Source organism: Macaca nemestrina, chromosome 2, assembly GCF_043159975.1.
Source record: "Macaca nemestrina isolate mMacNem1 chromosome 2, mMacNem.hap1, whole genome shotgun sequence".
NCBI classification, from domain to species: Eukaryota; Metazoa; Chordata; class Mammalia; order Primates; family Cercopithecidae; genus Macaca; species Macaca nemestrina.
In genome coordinates, this window is record NC_092126.1 from 158,283,149 (window position 1) to 158,307,174 (window position 24,026).

Below are 24,026 nucleotides of genomic sequence, written 5' to 3' on the forward strand. Positions count from 1 at the left end.
AGTTTAGTAGTTTCAATAGAGACGGTCTGGCCTGAGAATCCTGAGACAGTTACTTTCTGGTCCTTTACGGAAGAAGTGTGCTGGTTGCCCTAGACTGTTGTGAAGAATTGTTATAAGCAAAGTGATGAGGCCTTCTTCCTCCTTGTGCTCCTTTGCAAGTTCCTCATGGCCTGCCTGTAGTATATGTGATTCGTGTCCCCTGCCCCACTTGTCTTCGCGCTGCTTTTGCTGTGTAGCTGTTCTAAACAATACGGACCCTGTAATAGCCAGCAGTCATGAACAGGTCCCTAAGATTGTCCATTGGAAAGCCTTATGAGAGATAAAAGTAACTTGAGAGATGTGCGATGGTAGTAAAAGAAAGATCAAGTGAGGAGCTGATTATCTTAGAATGGTGTATGTGGATGGGAAATAGACTAGATAAATGTTCAGTGTTACTTCCTCATATCCTGTTTGATAGAGATAAATTTTCAAGGAAGGGAAGGATATTGGTAAGTGGGATCAGAGAGGAAGCATGCAATGACATCACAAAAAACATTCACGCTGGCAAGAAACCAGGGCAGTTATTTAAGTGTGTATGCTTTGAGACATAACCCAGGGTTCCCATTCCTGCTGTAATCAAGTTGACTGATAGTCATGGTGTTCTTTGTGTCCAGTGAGCTACAACTATACAACTACTCTTTTTTTTTTTTTTTTTTTTTTTGAGACAGAGCCATCCTCTGTCACCCAGACTGGAGTGCAGTGGTGTAATCTTGGCTCACTGCAACCTCTGCCTCCCGGGTTCAAGCAATTCTCATGCCTCAGCCTCCTGAGTAGCTGAGATTACAGGCCTGTGCCACTATGTGCAGCTTTTTTTTTTGTATTTTTAGTAGATAAAATTACTCTTAATCTTGATTGTGAATGTTTGATTTGCTCTTAGATTCCAGAGATCTGGCTTATAAATAATTTGCTTATTGGGCTCCTTACACCTCTGCCTTGAGCTGAGTTCACAGACCGCTTGCTTAAAACTGAAACTGGATTCCCTGAATTCCACTTTGTCCTTCTTGTTCCCTTAGCTTATGCCGGACGAATGCTACTTGGGATTCCTGAACTGTCACTCGAACCTCTAGACTTTGGTCTTTGGATTTCCTTTTGAATCTAGATAAGCCACATTCTCTGGTACACTGATTAGACCCTAACTTTTGCCTATCATTCCCTAAGTTCTGAACCTCTATCTGATCTGACCCTGTTGTTATCTGTGTCCTAGAGTGAACATAAAATACTTCACTAAAAATAACTACATTCCAAGCACGGTGGCTCACACCTGTAATCCCAGCACTTTGGGAGGCCGAGGCACACGGATCCCCTGAGGTCAGAGTTCAAGACCAGCCTGGCCAACATGGCGAAACCCCGTCTCTACTAAAAATACAAAAATTTGCCGGGCATGGTGACGCATACCTGTAATCCCAGCTACTCCAGCTAGGTGGGAGGCTGAAGCAGGAGAATCACTTTAACCCAGGAGGCGGAGGTTACAGTGAGCCAAGATCACACCACTGCACTCCAGCCTAGGCAACAGAGCGAGACTCTGTCTCAAAAATAATAATAATAATAATAATTACACCTGTTCCTATTCCTAGCCTGTTCCTATTGATGTATTTGTGCTGCATCAATACAGCTATCTGTTGATAAACAGCCATATATATAGCTATTTTATATATATGGCTGTGGTGACTCTTCATTAAACTTCAATAGCAGTAATGTTTAAGGTCTCTCTGAGTTCTGTGGTGATAATGATAGTTTTTGTAGACCAGTGCTCTTTTAATTTTTCTCTTTTGGCAAGAGCATTTTAAACATTTTAATGTATTCTTTTATATTTTTCTACCTCTTATTGGTTTGTGTGGTTTCTAAATTTAAAATTAGGCTTATGTAGGTTAATATAGGATTGATGTATCCAGAACTTCCAATGTAGGGATGCCAAATATTTCAATAAGTAGAATTAACTAGTAAAAAATAGTTAAATAGATTGTCATGTTGTAACATTTTTAGACTGTAATAAATAAAATATTGATATTTTTCATATTTCTATTTAGTTTTAGTATTATAGTTTTGTTTGTAGCAAACATTTTAAAGATAACATTTGGACATTAATGATAATGAAGTCTCTGATTTGACTCCTGGCATTTTTTCTAAAGACTAAAATTGATATTGAACAAATTATGAAGGAAGCTGTCATAGGACATACAAAGAATCTAACTTTGGCTCTGACATATTGAAGTGAGGTATATAACTAATTTCAACAGGATTCACAGGCTGTGTTCTTGGGTTTCAGATCTAAGAAACAAACATGGTATCACTTATTAGAGTGTATCTTTCTTTTCTATCTGCTTCTAGGGTTACAGCTGAAGTAAAGCACAACATCACCAACACTGTGGTATGCAAAGTGCAAGGGGAATGGAATAGTGTTCTTGAGTTCACATATAGCAATGGAGAAACAAAGTATGTGGACTTGACTAAATTGACAGTGACGAAGAAAAGAGTGAGACCTCTGGAGAAGCAGGATCCGTTTGAATCCCGGTATGTCATCCTTGCATCTATCCAGGAAAGAGTCAGATGCTCTGAATCTTAATCTAAGCCTTTTCACTAACTGGTGACCTTGGCCAAGTCACTTCACCACTTTGCATCAGCTTTGTAAATTGAAAGCATTAGTCTGATATGATGTTAAACCCTTTGCCAGCTGTGAGATTCTTTAATATACAGTCACATTTTAGTAAAAACCAAACATTGTAAGTGGAGCAAAAATATTAAAAACATTTACCGTGAAAGAATTACTGTGTGTATCTTAAAAACTTTATCATAAAAATTTTTGTTAAATTATTAACAAAAAGGTACCCCAATACAAAAACTGGGCAAAGGATGTAAAGAGGTGGTGCATAAATATAGGAACGTCTTAAATGGTCAACCAAGGAAATGAAAAATTGTTTAGGGTAGTTAGAATTCAGAGGTACAAATTAAACAATAAGACAAATTAGTTTTTACAATAATAACTCTTTGGGGAAAAGGTGTGAGCAAATGGGCATTTTCATGCTGTTGATTGGACGTTAAACCAGTACAATCTTCGTAGAGGATATTTTGGCAGTATGCATCATAGACCTTGAAAAATAAAGTGGATCTATATGTGTTAATAAGGTACAGCTTCCAAAATGTGTTGACAGTGGTTGCTTCTGGAAAAGAGTACTGGGATCTGGAATAGGAAAGAGACTTAATTTTTATAAGATTCCTATTTGTACTGTTTAAATTTTATGTCATGAGGGATTCTACTCTATCAATTAAAAATAGAAAAAAATATATATACAGGGAACCACTAAACATCTTACATTAAGATCACATAAATGGAACCAAACAATTTCTAACTAGGTGTGAAAGGGATTAAATGTCCACAATCAAACATTCAGAGTGGGTCAAAAAATACAGCAATAATGATTTTTTAAAGAATTCTTATAGGGATTTATCCTAAGGAGAGGGTATCAAAGTTTGCTTTGCAGATCCCTGCTGGGTCCTTGAGACCTTCTCAGGGCATCTGCAAGTTCACAATTTTTTTTATAATAGTACTAAGATGTTATTTACCATTTTTCACTCTGTGGGTTCTTATGATGGTGCAAAAGGAATGCTGTGGGTAGCACTGGTGGGCCTTAGGACTAATTTAGGCAGTGGCACCAAATGTCACAAGCAGTCATTATATTCTTCACTGCCATGTACTTGCATGCTACCTTCTCTTAAGATGTCCTTGAAAAACCAATACAAATTGTTAGTTTTTTAAAATTGGGACTACAGAGTACATGTCTTTTTTTTTTTTTTTTTTTTCTTTTTTTGAGACAGGGTCTCACTCTGTCACCCAGGCTGGAGTGTGGTCGGGTAATCTCAGCTCACTGCAGCCTCAACCTCCTGGGTTCAAGCGATCCTCCTGCCTCAGCCTCCTGAGTAGCTGGGACTGCAGGCATCAATCACCACTCCTGGCTAATTTTTTGTATTTTTAGTAGAGACAGGATTTCACTGTGTTGGCCAGGCTGGTCGTGAACATCTGACCTCAAGTGATCTTCCCATCTCATCCTCCCAAAGTGCTGGGATTACAGGCGTGAGCCACCATGCCTGGCTGAGTACATGTCTTATTAGTATTCTGTATGACAAATCAGGAATATGAATAAGCATTTGTGCTGGCTACTGAAGAAATATAGTCGTTATCTGAAGGAAGAGCACTTGTATAATTATTTGAGTCACAAGCAGAACTACTTTGTTCATGAAATACGATGTTTACTTAAAAGAATGATAAACTATGGTTATTCTAATTTCAATGTTAGGTAGACATTTTTCTTGTAAATGAAAGACGTGAATGACACTTCAAGAAAAACAATTTGACAGTATGTTACTAATAATAAAATTTGAGCTTCAAGGCAAAATTAGAATTTTAGAAAATTTTATTTGCCACCATGAACTGAAAAACTTCCCAATTCGTTTTCTGGTGAACTTGGCGCTGATATTATTTAATATGATTTTTAAAAATATTGTATAATATGTCAGCATCTGGAAGATCTGCATAACTCAATGAACCAGTATTTTTCAGATAACTAATGCATGATATTACAGAATCATGCATGGATAAATTATCCATTCAGGATGCACATTAGACCAGTGGATTTCCATATAAATCATTTGAAAAAACAATTGACATTCTTTAATTTTCCACATTGCAACTAGGCTTTTTAAAATTACCACTTGTCGAGTTTTGAAACATATGAAAGAATCGAATTATTTGAAAAATCTGTTAAGATATTCTTCTCTTTTCAAACTGTATCTGTGTGAGGCCAGATTTTTTTTTTTTTTTTTTTTAAGATGGAATCTCATTCTGTCACCCAAGTTGGAGTGCAGTGGCATGATCTCGCCTCACTGCAACCTCTGCCTTCTGGGCTCAAGCGATTCTCGTGCCTCAGCCTCCCAAGTAGCTGGGATTACAGGTGCGCACCACCACGCTCAGCTGACTTTTTTGTACTTTTAGTAGAGATGGGGTTTCCCCATGTTGGTCAGGCTGGTCTTGAACTCCTGACCTCAGGTGATCTGCCCACCTCAGCCTCCCAAAGTGCTGGAATTACATGTGTGAGCCACCATGCCTGGCCCAGATTTTTCCTATATATACTTTAAAGCAGTATATCACCACAGACTGAATGTATGGGCAGATAAAGAGATGCTTCTGGGCCAGTGTGGTGACTCACGCCTATAAACCCAGCATGTTGGGAGGCCAAGGCGGGTGTGTCACTTGAGGTCAGGAGTTTAAGACCAACCTGGCCAGCATGGTGAAACCCCATCTCTACTAAAAATACAAAAATCAGCCTGGCGTCTCTACTAAAAATACAAAAATCAGCCAGGCGTCTCTACTTAAAATACAAAAATCAGCTGGGTGTCTCTACTAAAAATACAAAATTCACTCGGGTGTGGTGGCATGTACCTGTAGTTCCGGCTACTTGGGAGGCTGAGGCATGAGAATTGCTTGAACCCAGGAGGTGGAGGTTGCAGTGAACCAAGATTGCGCCACTGCACTCCAGCCTGGGTGACAGAGCCAGACTCTGTCTCAGAAAAAAAAAAAAGAGATGCTTCTGAATATTATTTGCTAAAATTTTGTAATGAATTTTATAGTTTCTATATACATGAGGGATATTGCTCTGTTTTCTTTAGGGGAAGGTTTTGAATTACAAATTACATATGTTTAACATATAGCACTGTTAAGGTTTTCTGTTTTTTCAGTGAGCTTTGGTAGTTTTTCAAGGAGTTGGTTCATTTCAGCTAATGTGTCAAATTTATTGTCATGTAGTTCTTAATATTACCTGATTTTTTTATCTGTGTAGGATCTGTAGTGATGTCCCCATACTTATTCCTTATATTTGTAATACCTTTTTTCTCATCAGTGTGACTAAGTTTATTAATTTTATGCAAAGAACCAGGTATGGGCTTCACTGATTTAGTCTGTTTGTGTTTTCTTTCTCACTGAATGTTGCTCTTTTATAAAATTTCATTTTTTCTCCTTATATTGTAAATCATTTGCTTTTTTTTTTTTTTTTTCCTAATTTCTTACAATAGAAGCTTAGGTCAGGGGTCAGCAAACTTTTTTGTAAAAGGCCAGTCAATTAATATTTTAGCCTTAGTGGATCAAATAGCCCCTGCCACAGCTACTCAACTCTGCCCTTGTAGCATGAAACATCCATAGACAATAAGTCAATGGTGAGACACTGTTATGTTGCAATAAAAATTTATTTACAAAAATGGGCTGTGGGCCATAGTTTGATCCCTGGTTTAGCTCATCAATTTTTTTTTTCTAAATGTTTAATGCTATAGATTTTCCTCTGAGGACTGCTTTATTTCTCTCCAATGACTTTTTATGTGTTTTCATTTCAAAGTATTTTCTGATTTCTTTTGCGGGTTTTATTTTTTAACTCATGAACTTATTTCCAAAGTGTTGATAATTTCTAAATGTTTAGAGATTTTCCAGCCATCTTTCCATTATTCATTTCTAACTTAGTTTCATTTTGGTCAAAAATATACTTTGTATGATTTTAATTCTTTAAATTTATTTAGATTTAATGACTCTGAATATGTTCTGTCTTGGTAAATGTTTCTTTTTTTCATATTTTTATTTTTGGAGGCAAAGTAGTGTCTCACTCTGTTGCCCAGGCTGGAGTGCGGTGGTGCAGTCTCGGCTCACTGCAACCTCCATTTCCCTGGTTCAAGCAATTCTCATGCCTCAGTCTCCCGAGTAGCTGGGACTATAAGCATGCACCACCACACGCAGCTAATTTTTTAATATTTTTAGTAGGGATGGGGTTTCACCATGTTGGCCAAGCTGGTCTCGAACTCAGCCTCAAGTAATCCACTCACGTCGGCCTCCCAAAGTGCTAGAATTATTCATGAGCCACCACGCCTGGCCTTGGTAAATGTTTCATGTGCAACTTGACACGAATGTGTATTCTTGAGCCTCAGAGTTTGAGGCTAGCCTGGGTAACATGGCAAAACTCTCTCTCTCCACAAAAAATATAAAAATTAGCTGGATGTGGTGGCATGTGCCTGTAATCCCAGCTACTCAGGAGGCTGAGGTGAGTGTGTTCTATAAGTGTCAGGTCAAATGAGTTGACAGTATTTTTCTAGTCTTCTGTAGTCTTACAGATTTTCTGTGCATTTATTCTATCAGTTGAGTTTAGTTATTGAAATTGGTTATTAAAATTACCAATTACAATTGAATATTTTACTTTGTAGTTCTGCAAGTTGTTACTTCATTTTATTAGAAGTTTTGTTATTAGGGCAGGCATTTATCTTTAGGATTGTTATGTCTTGATTTTTTTTGTTTTAATGTCTTTATTATTTGTGGAGAATTCCTTATAAATTCATTTTTATGTTTGAGCCATCTGATATGTGTATCAGAAATGTGTTAGGAAACCTTTTGGAGCCATTAAGATACATATGTAGCCTTAAGGCTTTGAACTATAAGACCTGTGGCATACTATCCAGCACTTTGGGAGGCTGAGGTGGGCGGGTCATTTGAGGTCAGGCGTTCGAGACCAGCCTGGCCAACATGGTGAAACCCTGTCTGTACTCAAAATACAAAAATTAGCTGGGCATGGTGGTGCATGCCTATAGTCCCAGCTACTCAAGAAAGGCAGGAGAATTGCTTGAGTCCAGGAGGCAGAGGTTGCAGTGAGCTGAGATGGTGACACTGTGCACTCCAACCTGGGTGATGGTGAGACCCTGTCTCAAAAAAAGAAAAGAGAACAGAAGAGAAAGAGGGAGGTGGGGAGGAAGGGCAGAAAGGGAGGAAGAAAGAAAGGAAAAAAGAAAAAACAAAGATGTTTAGTAACTTTCTTTAGTACAGTTATTACCATAAATCAGTTTTAGAGTATTTTCATCCTAACGTAAGATCCCTCATGTTCATTTACAGTTAATCCCCATTACCCCCAGCCCAGAGAACCGCTAACTTTCTGTCTCTATAAATTTGCCTTTTCTGGATATTTCATATAAATCATACAATGTGTGATCTCTTATGCCTGGCTTATTTCCTTAGTATAACGTTTTTGAGGTTCATCCATGAAGTATTAATTGCATGTATCAGTGGTTCATTGCTTTTTATTGCTGAATAGTATTTCAGTGTATGGATATATCACATTTTGCCTATCCATTTACCAGCTGATGGGCATTTCCAGTTGGGGGCAATGATGAATAATACTGCTGTGGAAATTCTCCTACAAATCTTCGTGTGGATATTTATTTTCATTTTTCTTGGGTAAATACCCAAGAGTGGAATTGCTGGGTTGTATGGTAGTTTTATGTTTAACTTCTTACATCTTTTTTCACATATATATCTAGTTGTCCCAGCACCATTTGTTCAACAAACAGTTCTTTCCCTAAAGAATTGTGGCAGTTTTTTTTTTTTTGCTTGAGATTTGTTAAGCTTCCCTCTCCCTGTGTGTGGCCTAGAAACACTCTGGACAGCGAGTTAGAGGACTCATAGGACTCCCCTCGTTTGTTTCCTTTCTCAAGGATCACTGCCCTGCACTGCCTTTTGCTCAGTATCTGAAAACCACTATTTTACTATATGTTGCCTGTTTCCTGGTTGATGAAGGCAGGAAAATAAATGTGTTCCCCATTATTTCATCATGTCCAGAAGCACAGTTGGTCTTGCTTACATTTCAACTTTGAAAATTTACTTATCTTTTTACTTGTTAATTTCTAAGTTTTCTAAAAACAAAAATCCTCCTTTTATAACCTGGAAAAATAAAAATTATTTTTAATTTAAAAAGAAGCAGAAGGAGCAGCATCCCAGACATAACCATCAGCAGCATAGTATCATTATTCTTGGAATTCATGAGCATGACATTGTAGATGTGATTTAGGAAATGTTATTTTATAAAATTACTGTAATTTTGAGGGTATTGATACTATTTAATTATCTCTTTTAAAGAATGCTTGTAAAATGTGTGGTTTTTGGATTTCAGGCGATTGTGGAAAAATGTGACAGACTCTCTGAGAGAATCTGAAATTGATAAGGCCACAGAGCATAAGCATACCCTGGAAGAACGTCAGAGGACTGAAGAAAGGCATCGTACGGAAACAGGCACACCTTGGAAAACAAAATATTTTACTAAAGAGGTATGTTATACATGTGTTCAAGATAAAAACGTATCTACTTGGTGGGAACATTAGCTTACTAGGCTTTGTTGAATTGCTATCACTTAGACATCTTTATTTTTAAAAGTAGGATGGCTGTATATAAATACCAACTGTTTTTGAGACCAGCCTGGGTGACCTATAGCAAGACTGCCTCCAAAAAAAAAAAGCAGATATACCAGAAACAGATTCTAAGAAAGAAGAGTTTCTAAGTGAGAACATCTATATATCATTAAAAATGAGCTCTGGGGGCGGGGCGCGGTGGCTCACGCCTGTAATCCCAGCACTCTGGGAGGCCGAGGCGGGCAGATCATGAGGTCAGGAGTTTGAGACCAGCCTGGCCAACATGGTGAAACCCCATCTCTACTAAAAATATAAAAATTAGCCGGGTGTGGTGGCGGACACCTGTAATCCCAGCTACTTGGGAGGCTGAGGCAGGAGAATTACTTGAACCGGGGAGGCAGAGATTGCAGCAAGATTATGCCACTACACTCCAGCCTGCTTGACAGAGCAAGACTGTCTTGGGGAAAAAAAAAAAAAAAGAAAAAAAAATGAGTTCTGGGGTGCCAGTGGAGATGGGGAGAACAGTTAGTACCTTCCTGATCATTTCTCTGTGCTCCGCCTGCTGCCCATAACTCTGTGAGTGAGGCTCAGTCTGTAGCATCTTGGCGAAATTGGCAAAATTGCTACAAATGGTTCTTGCAAAATTAAATGTTCATGGGTCACAAACTAGACCCTCCGATACCATACCTTCTCACCTGAATCCTAGCTAAACCACAGGCATTGTTTGATGTCTTAAGCACAAAGACTGTTCTTTCACAAAAACTTTTTTTTGAATGTGAAAGTAGAATTCCATTTCAGTAAAGGTGTTGCTTCTAGTTTTGGTTAGTGATTTTGATAACATTAGAGGGATGATTCTTTATCATTTTATTTCTTTCAGGGAGATGGCTGGGTTTATCATAAACCACTTTGGAAAATAATTCCAACAACACAACCAGCAGAGTGACACGTACTGTCTAAAACTCGACCAAATGAGGTTCTTCTCTGTTTACCCTAAATCCTCCCAGAATGGAGTCATTGCACTGAGTGACCTGCTTCCTGATTGGGCAGACTGAAACTAGCTAAACCTGAATGTACCTACTAGGGCACCGAAATACCAAAAGCAAGACCAAAGTGGTAAAGAAACGCAGTGGACCTCTTACCAACCTGTTCATGTGATGTGAGCAATACCATCTTAAAACTTGTTACCTGAATCAGTAGATCAATCTTTTATCCAGTTCTTGCTCCTACAATTAAGTTTGAATCCCCTATTTTTGCATAGGGGCAGCAGATACACACAACAATGAGAACTCAGTGACTTTGATTTCTTTGTAGTGAAAAGTGAAGTCTCTGTTTCAGAGTTTGTGTCTTTCTTTCTGTCCATAACTGAAGTATTCACTACTCTTGTAAACCAACCAAGAGGAGAAGAAAGATGACCCAGAAGTGGATTCAGCCATTGTGCCTGAAATCAGTGTTAAAAAAAAAAAATCAACCAGGTTGTGGTAACAAGGCATTCTATTTCTTCAAAAAGACTGTATGCCTGTGTCTGAGGAACTTATCCATTATCCACCTCTGTTGGAACTCTCTTTTAAAAGTACATTTATAGATTGATCAGAATTATAACCATGGAGAATTTTTTCTTCTGAACATTTTAATATACTTGAAAACAACATTGACTTGAAAAATTTCAGAACATTTTTCAGTACCTAGTTTTATTAAATATTACAGTTGAGAGACAATTTTTAAAAATGTGTTCATGTCAATATGATGAGATTTTAGCCTTTCTCCAGAACTAAGGCATTAAAGAAAATAGCAAATATTAAAAAATAAAACTGTTACTTTTTTCCTTCTTTTTTTTCACCTCTAGGTTAATATCCAGTATTACGTGTTATCCCTTTGGATAAGTATGCTTTATTTTACCTCTGTTAAAAATTAAAATAAATGATTCTATTCATACTTGTCAGTAATTCAGAACTTATATGTGTAACTGAATGCACATGTAAGGTATGGTTTTGTTTTTTATTTTTTGAGGAAACTTAAATGCTAAAGAAACAGTATGAAATTAAAAGGTATCAGGAAAAAAAGATCAGGAAGTTGTATTCAGGTACAAATCTGTTTTTAAATAAGTCTTTTGTGGAGGTTGAAGAATTGCTGGCAATTAAAAGAATAGAGCTAATTATGGCTTTCATCATTCATTCATGTATTTATTGAGCACCTACTTATTACGGTGCTCAACACTTGTTACTGCAAGCTACCTTAATTTCCCAAGAGTGGTGCCTTACTCTGTTTTTTCGGATATGGTCTTCCAATCAGTGTGTGTAACATACCTGTTGTTTATCAGCCATTGTAGGAGGCTGTGTCTGTTGCATCATCATAAAAAGTTTAAGCTTTGTGCTCTGATAAATTGTGTTCTGTTAAAGAGGTTAGTAGGATGAAAACAGCAAAACAATAATTTTTTCAACAAATTGTAAATTATAAGAAAAAGTTGGTTTGTGTACAACAATTTTAATGATTCCCTTGTTCATTTTTGCTGTGAAATGCACTGAAAAAATCTCAGAATGAGTTATAGTTCCTGTGTTGGGAAAATTGACAAATAATAAAACTAGAGAACAATGATGCTTCCGTCTCTTTTATGAATGGAGAGAAATAGAAAGTTAATATTCAGTAGAGTTATTGCCCTGTTCATTTTAGAGGGATATTGATTTTCTGTTTAAGTCCTTCAGGAATCTTCAGCTAGGTGGTAAATTTAATGAGAGTTTCTAAAAATCGAAGTGTTTTAACTTTTAAATATTCTGGAGATAGAAGAAGAATATAAAATGAAACTAGGCTGATCTGCATGCAGTGGCATTTACAACTAATTGATCACAACCAATTACAGATTTCTTATTTTGTTTATTGTGAGGCAGAGTCTGACTCTGTCGCCCAGGATGGAGTACAGTGCATTGCTCACTGCAGTCCTGACCTCCCAGACTAAACCAGTCATCCCACTTCACCCTCCCAAGTATCTGAGACTACACGCACACACCAACGTACCCAGCTGATTTTTGTACTGTTTGTGTAGACTGGATCTCGCTATGTTGCCCAGACTAGTCTTGAATTCCTGAACTCAAGCAATCCGCCCACCTCAGCCTCCCAAAGTACTGAGATTACAGGTGTGAGGTACTGCGCCCAGCCACAGTTACAGATTTCTTTGTTCCTTCTCTGCTCCCACTGCTTAACTTAATTAGCCTTTTAAAAAGAAATAAATAAAAATTTTAAAAAATAAAATGAAACCAGAGATTTTTGTTTCATTTGAATGTTTGAGTGCTGTATTTATCCGCTTTCACACTGTTGATAAAGACATGCCCAAAGCTGGGAAGAAAAAGAGGTTTAATTGGACTTAAGAGTTCCACACAGCTGGGGAGGCCTCAGAATCATGGTGGGAGGCGAAAGGCACTTCTTACATGGTGGCAGCAAGAGAAAATGAAGATGCAAAAGTGGAAACCACTGATAAAACCATGAGATCTCATGAGACTTACTCACTACCATGAGAACAGTATGGGGAAAACCGGCCCCATGATTCAAATTATCCCCCACTGGGTCCCTCCCACAACACGTGGGAATTGTGGAGTGGAAGTACAATTCAAGATGATATTTGGGTGGGGATATAGAGCCAAACCATGTCAAGTGCCCATTTATTTCTTTGGATTGTTAAGCCATTTTAAGAATTACTGAAATAGTAGTTTTAAAGTTCTTATGGAAAATAATACATTTATGAGTAATGAAATCTCCCCCACATTATTAGGTTGAACTCTTTGACAAGAATGAATTGTTACACTTCTGGCTGACTGTTTTACCTTCTCCCTATCTTCTTGCCTTCCCACTGCTCTCCTAGAAACAGGGCCCAGAGAGTGAGGAAGGAGCAACATCTGCTTCCAGAAGCTGCAGCTTACCCACCTCACGAGAGCTAGAGGCTTTTTCTATTTTGATTTTTTTAATCTACGCCTTGGTACTATTTGGCTAGGGAAACAAGTCTTTGTGGCAGTTGTGCCATATTTGTATCTCTTTCATTTGGGCCAGAATTTTAAATGTACACTTCCTTCTGGTGGTTAGAAGTTGTGTGTTAAGAAGTCCAAGACTGCCGGGCATGGTGGCTGACATCTGTAATCCCAGCACTTTGGGAGGCTGAGGCGTGCGTATCAGGAGGTCAGGAGTTCGAGACCAGCCTGGCCAACATGGTGAAACCCCATCTCTACTAAAGATACAAAAAATTAGCTGGGCGTGGTGACTCATGCCTATAATCCCACCTACTTGAGAGGCTGAGGCAGGAGAATCACTTGAACCCAGGAGGTGAAGGTTGCAGTGAGCTGAGATTACACCATTGCACTACAGCCTGGGCAACAGGGCAAGACTCCATCTCAAAAAAAAGAAAAGTAGTCCAAGATGGCTGGGCACAGTGGCTCATGCCTGCAATTCCAAAACTTTGGGAGGCCGAGGCGGGTGGATCACCTGAGGTCAGGAGTTCAAGACCAGCCTGAGCAACATGGCAAAACCCCATCTCTACTAAAAATACAAAAATTAGCCGGGCGTGGTGGCGTACACCTGTTAGTCCCAGCTACTTGAGAGGCTGAGGCAGGAGAATCACTTGAACCCAGGAGGCAGAGGTTACAGTGAGCCAAGATCTGCTACTGCTGTCCAGCCTGGGCAACAGAGTAAGACTCCATCTCAAAAAAAAAAAAAAAAAGGTCAAGACTGGAAGTAACAAAATGAGAGTGTTCTAGCCATATATTTGGGCTTTTAATTTTTTTCCCATGGTGATGACACTATACCTTCTGCAAAATATTTGTATTTAAGCCCCCTGGTCATGTTCCAGTTAGACAGTTTTTAAGCCTCTAAAGATAATTTTATATTGTATATTCGGTAAGTTATGGTGTATCCATATTGATTCACTGAACTCAGTATGTTATGGCCATCATTATCTCTAATACCTGGTTGTCACCAAAAACAGGAAGTAGTACTGAATTTCTCACCCCACACACAATTCTTGTCCTTATGCTTAACTCCCACTATGAATGTCTACTACTTGATAACTAACTTCTACGGATTCTTAGAAGGGCTTATTAAGGGAAAAGACTATATGTTTTTATTTTTGCTTGTTAATATTTCCTTAATTTAAAAAATGATTGCTGGGTGTGGTAGCCCATGCCTGTAATCTCAGCACTTTTGAAGGCTGGGGCAGGTGGATCACTTTTTGAGGTCAGGAGTTCGATATCAGCCTGACCAACGTGTTGTTTTTTGTTTTTTGTTTTTGAGACAGTGTCTCACTCTGTCACCCAGGCTGGAGTGCAGTCGTGTGATCTTGGCTCACTGCAACCTCCGCCTCCCAGGTTCAAGCGATTCTCATGCCTCAGCCTGCCGAGTAGTTGGGGTTATAGGCACATGCCACCATGCCTAGCTAATTTTTTAATTTTTAGTAGAGATAGGGTTTCATGGTGGCCAGGCTGGTCTTGAACTCCTGGCCTCAAGTGATTCGCCCACCTCGGCCTCCCAAAGTGCTGGGATTACAGGCGTGAGCCATCATGCCCAGCCAAGTTATCATTATTCTGAATATAGTCATCATATTTCTCACTTCTACAGAAGCATCCTCAGTGAGTTTTACTGGGTGAGAAAATGACACCCTCATCCACAGGACTCTCCATTCCATAGAGGGACACAACCCTATGTAGCGAAACCCAGAAGAACGCAGGTGCTTACACAACTTTTCTCAGAGCGTCAAGAAAACCCAAAAGTGGTCTCTGGGCTTACCTTAAATCTGAATGGAATCTACCACTATGAGATGGTCATAACAGGGACACTGTCGTTTGCACAAGTGTTACAGGAAAGGGGTCGCAATCCAGAACCCAAAAGAGGGTTCTTGGATCTCGCGCAAGAAAGAATTCAAGGCGAGTCCACAGTGCAAAGAAAAAGCAAGTTTCTTAAGAGAGTAAAGTAGTAAAAGAATAGCTACTCCATAGAGTAGGACGTTCCTGAAAGTAAGAGGAGAAACACGTTCACCCTAGGTACAATGCTTGGGTATATGAGGGGGTGTGCTCTGCTACAAGAGTTTATGATAAAGGATTAATTTTCTTAATTACTGTATTTTGCAAGAATCGATATTATTATTTTTAAAGCAAAATCAAGAATGCCTTTGTTCTCCAGATATCGGGATACCTGGACACTCCCAAGTCTGGGTCTGTTTAGTAAACATTATTAATTTGCTGGCTAGGAATGCCTGGCTTTCTGGGAATGCAGCCCAGCAAGTTCTGGCCTCATTTTCCTAGCCCTCACTCAAAATGGAGTCGCTCTGGTTCAAACACCTCTGACACAGGGAGTGTGCAATCAGTATACCTGAGGATGGAGGAGGAAGAGGAGTTGGGACTGAAGGGAGGTGGTACATCATAAGCACCGAGCTACACAAAGCTCAGACTCCATGGGCCTTGCCGTGGCTTACAGGGGATGCTCTGCAGTCAGCAGGCAGGTGACCCAAGGGTAGGCCTGGGCCTGTCCCTTTGTGCATGCCGTGTGATTTCAAATTCAAATTAAGTTCCACACCACTAGGAGTCTTCACAGCATGCAATTCCAGAGTGCAAATGGCTTGCACATGTGCAGTTTTTTGTTTTGTTTTGTTTTGTTTTTTTGAGACGGAGTCTCACTCTTGTTGCCCAGGCTGGAGTGCAGTGGCATGATCTTGGCTCACTGCAACCTCTCCCTCCCAGGTTCAAGTGATTCTCCTGCCTCAGCCTCCCAAGTAGCTGGGATTACAGGTGCCCGCCACCACGCCTGGCTAATTTTTTTGTATTTTTAAGTAGAGATGGGTTTCCACCATGTTGGCCAGGCTGGTCTCAAACTCCTGACCTCAGGTGATCCGCCTGCCTTGGACATGTGCAGTTTTAACAGATTAAGGCAAGACCACATCCCTTTCTCACGCTGGGTATGGTGGGCAGTTGTATGCAAGAGGTGGTTATGGGCTCCCTTGGGATCTCCACATGTGGCGATGGTTCCCTGAGACTTGTGCTTCATGTGTCTGGGGCCCAGAGTTGAGTGGGAGGTTGCTGGTGGGAGGTGAGAAACAAGTGGCCAGGCTCTTCTGAGTTTCTGAAACAGCCTTACAGGTAAGCTGTTATTATTCATATGCACAATATTAGTTGAGAGGTGCCACAAGACTCACTTGTCCAGAAGTACTTTGGCCAACCTGTGCTTTCTCCCAACCTGTCTGGTTTAAATTTCTTAGCTGTAAGTGACTATTTGCCTCAGAAGGTCTCTATCAAAGTGTATTTAAGTTATCTATCCGACAAGAAAAATTTCTACCTTGTAGTGGCTTCCATGGTTTCTAGCTGTTGAAGATTCTAGTAGCTGGCTTGCTGTAGTGCTTTGGGGAGTTTCTCAAGCAATAGGGGTTAAGGATATGGTTTTTCTGATGCTGGGTATATATTCCAGTCTTCTCCAAGAGCATAGAACCATGAATCAGTCTGGATAATCACCTAGGCTGACACCGAGACTGCCAGGGACAGAGTAGATGTTTCATAAATATTTACTGCATGTTTAGTTGAGTAGATAAGTGCTTCACTGCAGCAGTTACAGCTGCATGTTGCATAGAACAGAGACCAGGGCCAGGCGTGGTGGCTCATGCCTGTAATCCCAGGACTTTGGGAAGTCGAGGTGGGAGGATCCCTTCAGCCCAGGAGTTCAAGACTAGTCTGGGAAACATAGTAGAACCTCATTTCTCCAAAAAAAAAAAAAAAAAAAAAATTAGCTGCACATGGTGGCATGGGCCTATAATCCCAGCTACATGGGAGGCTGAGGTGGAAGGACAGCTTGAACCCAGGAGGTCGAGGCTGCAGTGAGCTGTGTTCATGGCACTGCACTTGAGCCTGGGTGGCAGAGTGAGAGCCTGTCTCTTCAGAAAAAAGAACAAAGAACAAAGATGAACTCTAGTCATATGAAGCAAATAGAGAAATAGGACAGGAATTCACAGAATTAAGGCTGGTGATTCTCTGGAAAGTTGCAGAATCACGGTAGCTCCAGACACTTGGCACAGAACACACAAGAAATTCGACTTGGCAAAAACCTGACCCTAGCATTGCCACAGGCTCAACCTCCAGCCATCCCTCTGATCCAAGATTCAAAATCTTGGGAGTTTAAGGGTCTGAGGTGGTGAGTTGAAATAATCTTCCCAGAGGTGGTACAAGAAGGATCTGAGCTCCTCAACTCCTGTGACGGGAGGCTACAATAGAGGAACATATTAAAAATTGCTCCCCACACAAGTCCTCACACAATGAGGAATTTGCTCCAAAAGAATATGGTGGTACTGATAGGAGGGTGGGAAGAAAGATCTAGTGCTGTGACCAAGGGCAAATGTCATCCACACTGACACTGAAAGGAGAAATGGGGTGGGGTTTGGGTTTGGTTCCCGCTGAGAAGAAGGGGATAGTTTCAGAGGAAGGAGACAAAAGTGACTGTCACAGTCCCTGGGAGGCTGACCAGACACCAGGAGGAAAATCCTGGGAAGAGGGAGAACAGAACCTGGATGATGGGGACCAGAGAATAAATATTTCTTGGTGTTCCCAGGCTAACACGGGAGCTCAATAAATGTTAAATTAACGACAAATTGAAATCTAAAACATGCTGTTGATATGCAAGGGCTGAAGTGCCTTCTGCCTGGCTAGTCACTCCTGCTCCTGAGGCTTCCCCATTCACACCAGAGCAGGTCACTGCAGGCTCTCCCCCATTGCGGTCTGTGAGGGGAAATCCCTTCCCTTCCAGAGTCAGAAGAAGGGGGAACATCTATTTCCATAATCTTCATGGAGTTAGCCTTGGGCTTTCCCAGACCTCAGCACACAGGCGTGACTTTGCCTTCATATGCCAAGGAAACCTGCTTCTCTTTGTGTGTGTTCACGTAAGGAGTCAATTCTCAATTTCTGCCAGTTATTTGCATCTTTCCTAGAAGAATCTCTCTTCTTCCTCTCCCCCACGAAGAGAAGCAGCATGGCCCAAGAACTTGGGTTCTGGATGTCCTACAAATCTAGGTCTGAGTCTCTTTCCTTTATTTAATGGCTGTGTGACTTTGTCAAATATTACTGAGGCTGCTTCATCTGTGAAATGGGGAAAATAATGACTTTTTTTTTTTTTTTTTTTGAGACAGAGTCTCTCTCTGTCACCCAGGCTGGGGTGCAGTGGCACAGTCTCTGCTCACTGTAGCCTTGACCTCCTGGGCTCAAGGGATCCTCCCACTTTAGCCTCCCAAGTAGCTGGGACTACAGGTGCATGCCACCACACCTGGCTAATTTTTGTATCTCTTGTAGAGACAGGGTCCGACTATGTTGCCCAGCCTGGTCTCAAACTCCTGGGCTCAAGCTATCACTTCGGCTTTCCAAAGTGCTGGGATTTTTTTTTTTTTTTTTTTTTTTTAAGCGTCAGTCTCATTCTGTTCTCTAGGCTGAAGTGCAGTGGTCCTATCATGGATCACTGCAGCCTCAAACTCCTGGACTCAAGTGATCTTCCCACCTCGGCCTACTGAGTAGTTGGGACTACAGGCACATGTCACCACGCCCAGCTTGTGTAATGCCTGTCTTGCAGGGAGGGGCACTGCATGAAAAAGTATTAATGTGTGAAGTGCCAATCACATAAAAAACTGCAGCTATCATGATTCTGGCCATTGGGCAGGGTGTCCAAAACGTGGACCCATTAAAAAAATTCAAAATGCCAGCTCCCCTCCCACCCCAGGCTTTTTACATAACCACTAGTTGCTCTTTATCAAAATGAATTTGTTAGCCTATAGGCAGCCCCAAGAGTACGGCATATTATCTAGTGCAGGGGTTCCCAACCCTGTGGGCTGGTACCAGTCTGTGGCCTGTTAGGAACTCTTGACCTCAAGCAATCTGCCTGTCTTGGCCTTCAAAAGGGCTGGGATTACAGGTATGAGCTACCGCACCCGGCCAAAAAAACCATTTATTATTTTTATTTATTTATTTTTTGAGATGGAGTCTTGCTCTGTCACCCAGGCTAGAGTGCAGTGGCACGATCTCAGCTCACTGCAACCTTGGCCTTCCGGGTTCAAGTGATTCTCCTGCCTCAGCCTCCAGAGTAGCTGGGATTACAGGTGCATGCCACCACGTGCAGCTAATTTTTGTATTTTTAGTAGAGACGGAGTTTCACCATGTTGGCCAGGCTGGTCTCAAACTCCTGACCTCAGGTGATCTGCTCACCTTGGCCTCCCAAAGTGTTGGGATTACAGGCGTGGGCAACCGCGCCGGGCCTTTTTTTTTTTGAGACAGAGTCTCACTCTGTTGCTCAGGCTGGAGAGCACGACCTCAGCTCACTGCAACCTCCCGCCTCCCAGTTCAAGCGATTCTCCGTCTCAGCCTCCTAAGCAGCTGGGACCACAGGCACACACCACCATGCTCGGCTAATTTTTTTGTATTTTAGTAGAGGCGGGGTTCACCATATTGTCCAGGCTGGTCTCGAACTCTTGGTCTCCAGTGATCTGCCGGCCTGGGCCTCCCAAAGTGCTGGGATTACAGGCCTGAGCCGCCACTCCCGGCCAAGAACCATTTTTTATTTTATTATTTTTCTTTTTTTCTCATGATATGCTTAATTTGTGGCTCTTATTTTTTAATGCCCAACTTTTCTAATTTCCCCACAATGAACATGTATTATGTGCACATAAAATAGGGGATCGGATCCATTTTGCCGATTTTAAAATTTTTTTTTTTTTTTTTTTTTTTTTTGAGACGGAGTTTTGCTCTGTTGCCCAGGCTGCAGTGCGGAGGCACGATCTGGGTTCACTGAGATCAACCTTCGCTTCCCGGGTTCAAGTGATTCTCCTGTCTCTGCCTCCTGAGTAGCTGGGGTTACAGGCGCCCGCCACCACGCCTGACTAATTTTTGTATTTTTAGTAAAGATAGCGTTTCACCATGTTGGCCAGGCTGGTCTCAAACTCCTGACCTCAGGCGATCCGCCGGCCTTGGCCTCCCAAAGTGTTGGGATTACAGGCGTGAGCCACCGCGCCCAGCCCGTAACAGATTTATGAACAACTTAGCACTTGAAGATGATAACTGAGCTGAGGTTTTAGGAATGAATGGAAATTTGCTCCCAGGACAGAGAAGGAATTCCAGGAAGAGAAAATTGTGTGTTTTGTCACAATTTTCTCTCGTGGTGACAAATTGTCACCATGTTACCCAGCTTGAAGTAACTAAGTGGGCAGAAAATGTTTCTGTACTTGAAAAATTGAGAGCAGACTTTGTACAGAAAGTACTTTAAGGTACCACAGTCTGTTACCACCAGTGAGCATTTCCCATCAGGTTGCCATGGTGAAAGCTTATCAAGGAAGCAGGTTTGAAAAATTTTAAAAAGGGATGTTTGTAGAAAATTATCAGAGGTCTCCAGGGCTTCATGAAACACAATAGAACTCAAGCCTTGCTTCAACAGGTCGCTTCACTTTCCTCAAAACCCTGAAAGGCCAGGCACGGTGGCTCACGCCTGTAATCCCAGCACTTTGGGAGTTCGAGGCGAGCGGATCACGAGCTCAGGAGTTGGAGACCAGACTGGCCAATATGGTGAAACCCCGTCTCTACTAAAAATAAAATAAATAAATAAATAAATAAATAAATAAATAAATATATAAATAAATAAATAATAAACAAAGCCGGGCCTGGTGGCAGCCGCCCGTAATCCCAGCTACTCCGGAGGCTGAGGCAGGAGAATCGTTTGAACCCGGGAGGCGGAGGTTAGTGAGCTGAGATCGCGCCACTGCACTCCAGCCTGGGCAACAAGAGGGAAACTCCGTCTCAGGAAAAAACAAAACAAACAAACAAAAAACCAAGAACTTGCAAGTATTACCTTTTGCTGAATGTGTTACTCAGCCTGCTGAAAGTTAATAATTTATGGAGCTCTGATCTTTCCGGGAGAACAGACTCAATAATAACAGGCAAGGCAGAGGCCCAGAGGGAGTAGGTCAGACTACGCCTCCAATTTCTTTTGAGTTTCGTTGGCTTTAGGATCGCCGTACCTACTTCAGGTGTTCACTTTCCCCTTGCCTTTCTCTTTGTCTCTCTCTTCACTAGCTCTCTCAGCTCTCTGGGTCTCCTGGCTTAGCAGCTGACCAGGTCCTCCGCAGGCTTGCGTGTCCTCCCACCCCCGGCTCCGCCTCCAGCTGCGGCTCCCCGAGCCCTCCAGGTCTACCAGCAGGGACGAGGCGTTGGCTAGCGGAGGGGCGGGCATCGCAAGCGGAGAGACTGGTTGGCCGCGGGCGCGGAGGCGACGCAGGCGCACTGGGTTCGCCGCGCCGAACTGCAGCCATGGAGCAAGCACCTCGGGACCCCGAGCGGCAGCTCCAGCCGGCGCCTCTGGAGCCGCTGGGCTGCCCAGACGCTGGGCTGGGGGCTGCGGTCGGCAAGGAAGCGGCGGGGGCCGGAGAAGAGGACTCCGGGGTCGACACGGTGAGGAGAAGGGGCGGCAGAGCCCTCGTGGCCTGTGTCGTGGCCTAGCGGGCCGGGCTGGGCTGGGCTCGGCCGGGCTGGCGCGGGCCAGTGGGCTCGGCCGGGGAGGCCCAGCGGTGAGGGGGAGCGAGGTGGAGAGGCGGGGTCCGTAGGTGCAGTGAGAGGAGGCTCAGTGGAAAAACGGGGTGCTAGGTGCGGGGCGAGCGCCAGGCGCTGCGGGTGACTGAGGGAAGTGTCGAGACTGCGGAGGGGAGGGAAAGGGACGCGGGGTGCGAGCCCCGGATGGGCGAGGCTGGAGGAGGGGGTTTTCGGTTGTCGCGTAGCTGGGAGATCTGGACCGCGAGAGGAACGCTGATGTTTCAGGCAGTTGCTAAGGGGTTTTGCCGGGGAGGAGCTTAAAGGGACACAGTGGAGAGTCGGCAGCAGTGCTTGAGAAGGAAGGGAATGGGAGACTAGAGTGAGGCGCAGGTCAGGGGCAATAAGGGTGTTGGTCTGGTGCTGCCATCAGAAAACTGAAGAAAGTGTCAGCTTCAAGAAAAGGTACAAATGAGAAAACATTTTTTAAACTCCTTATTTAGCTGTAATTTCTTTGTTTTGGGGGAAGTGCTATATTTCCCATTGGAGACTTACTGATATCCCATGTGCTTTTTGAAGACCCTTTAGTAATTAGTGATTTTCATTTGCTTGAGGAAAAGGGGAAAAATGTATCATTATATTTGTAAGTGCTTTCATTCCAAAGTGTTTGCCTATGTAATGCAAGATTTGTAGACCTGCTTATCTTGAAGCCTTTAAGAAACTAACTGCAGTGCTCCACATCAGACCGCCCTGCCCAAAGTCTCCTTTTTCTGTGTATTGCTCACACAGCTCACTTCAACGTCGACCCCCCCCCCCGGCTCAAACGATCCTCCTGCCTCAGCCTCTTGAGTAGCTAGGACTACAGGCACATACCACCACGCCCGGCTAATTTATTTATATATTTTAAAAATTTTATTTATTTATTTATTTTTCTGAGGCGGAGCCTCACTCTGTCTGTCACCCAGGCTGGAGTGCAGTGGTGAGATCTTGGCTCACTGCAACCTCCGCCTCTTGGGTTCAGGCGATTCTTGTCCCTCAGCCACCTGAGTAGCTGGGATTACAGGTGGGCGCCACCACTCCCAGCTAAATTTTTTTTTTGTATTTTTAGTAAAGATGGGGTTTTGCCATGTTGGTCAGGCTGGTCTTGAACTCTTGACTTCTTACCATCCGCCCTCCTTGGCATCCCAAGGTGCTGGGATTACAGCTGTGAGCCATCATGCCCGGCCAAATTTTTGTATTTTTTGTAGAGATGAGTTTCACCATGTTACCCAGGCTGGTCTGCAACTCCTGGGCTCAAGTGATCTGCCCACCTGGGCCTCACAATAGTACTGGGATTTTAGGTGTGAGCCATGGTGCCCGGCCTGAAAGCCTTTTAAGTTTAGAGACCAGCTGAGCAGGGACTTAGGGATTTGAAAGTTTTGCCTGCTGAGGAACATATTTAGGTATATAAGGTAGCATGAAGACTTTTTTGAGTGTACTTCTTTTTCCTTTGAGATAGGGTCTCACTCTGTCTGCCAGGCTGGAGTGCAGTGGCACAGTCATGGCTCACTGCAATCTCGACCTCCTGGCCTTAAGCGATCCTCCTGCCTCAGCCTCCTGAGTAGCTGGGACTACAGGTGCCACCACACCTGGCTAAGTTTTTTTTTTTTTTTTTTTTTTTTTTGAGACGGAGTCTCGCTCTGTCACCCGGGCTGGAGTGCAGTGGCCGGATCTCAGCTCACTGCAAGCTCCGCCTCCCGGGTTTACGCCATTCTCCTGCCTCAGCCTCCCGAGTAGCTGGGACTACAGGCGCCCGCCACCTCGCCCGGCTAGTTTTTTGTATTTTTTAGTAGAGACGGGGTTTCACTGTGTTAGCCAGGATGGTCTCGATCTCCTGACCTCGTGATCCACCCGTCTCGGCCTCCCAAAGTGCTGGGATTACAGGCTTGAGCCACCGCGCCCGGCCATTGGCTAAGTTTTATTTTTTGTTTTTGTTTTTGTCTTTTTTTTTGGTAAAGATGAGGTATCTCTGTGTTGTCCAGACTTGCCTTGAACTTTTGGGTTCAAGCAGTCCTCCTGCCTGAGCCTCCTGAGTAGCGGGGACTACAGGTACACACCACCACACCCTGCCATTAGGTATTTAATTAATATGAAATTGCAATTACAATATAAAATCTGTTTATGTTAATTTAAAAGACATTATATATGTCTCTTATTAATTAAAAGGACACTGTGTATATATAGTTCTAAATATTTGAAACCCAGGGATGCTATCATACAGTGTAAGTTGTAGTTACATAC

The 24,026-nt window shown here is 42.4% G+C and overlaps 2 protein-coding genes across 4 annotated transcripts in view; both read left to right on the plus strand.

Annotated features, from left to right (window-relative positions):
* The window catches only part of LOC105470246 (oxysterol binding protein like 11), a 75,182-nt gene extending 63,350 nt beyond the window's left edge, over positions 1–11,832 (plus strand). For both annotated transcript variants that reach the window (XM_011722043.3, XM_071092326.1), the window contains exons 11-13: positions 2,368–2,550; positions 9,006–9,159; positions 10,118–11,832. In XM_011722043.3, coding sequence (XP_011720345.1) covers positions 2,368–2,550; positions 9,006–9,159; positions 10,118–10,183 — 403 coding nt within the window. In that variant the 3' untranslated portion in view covers positions 10,184–11,832. The remainder of the gene's footprint in view (positions 1–2,367; positions 2,551–9,005; positions 9,160–10,117) is intronic.
* Positions 11,833–21,268: 9,436 nt separating this feature from the next.
* The window catches only part of LOC105470421 (sorting nexin 4), a 79,275-nt gene continuing 76,517 nt past the window's right edge, over positions 21,269–24,026 (plus strand). Inside the window, exon 1 of one of the 2 annotated variants that reach the window (XM_071092327.1) lies at positions 21,269–21,671. In XM_071092327.1, the coding sequence (XP_070948428.1) occupies positions 21,531–21,671 (141 nt within the window). In that variant the 5' untranslated portion in view covers positions 21,269–21,530. The remainder of the gene's footprint in view (positions 21,672–24,026) is intronic. The other variant, XM_071092328.1, reaches the window with a different exon arrangement.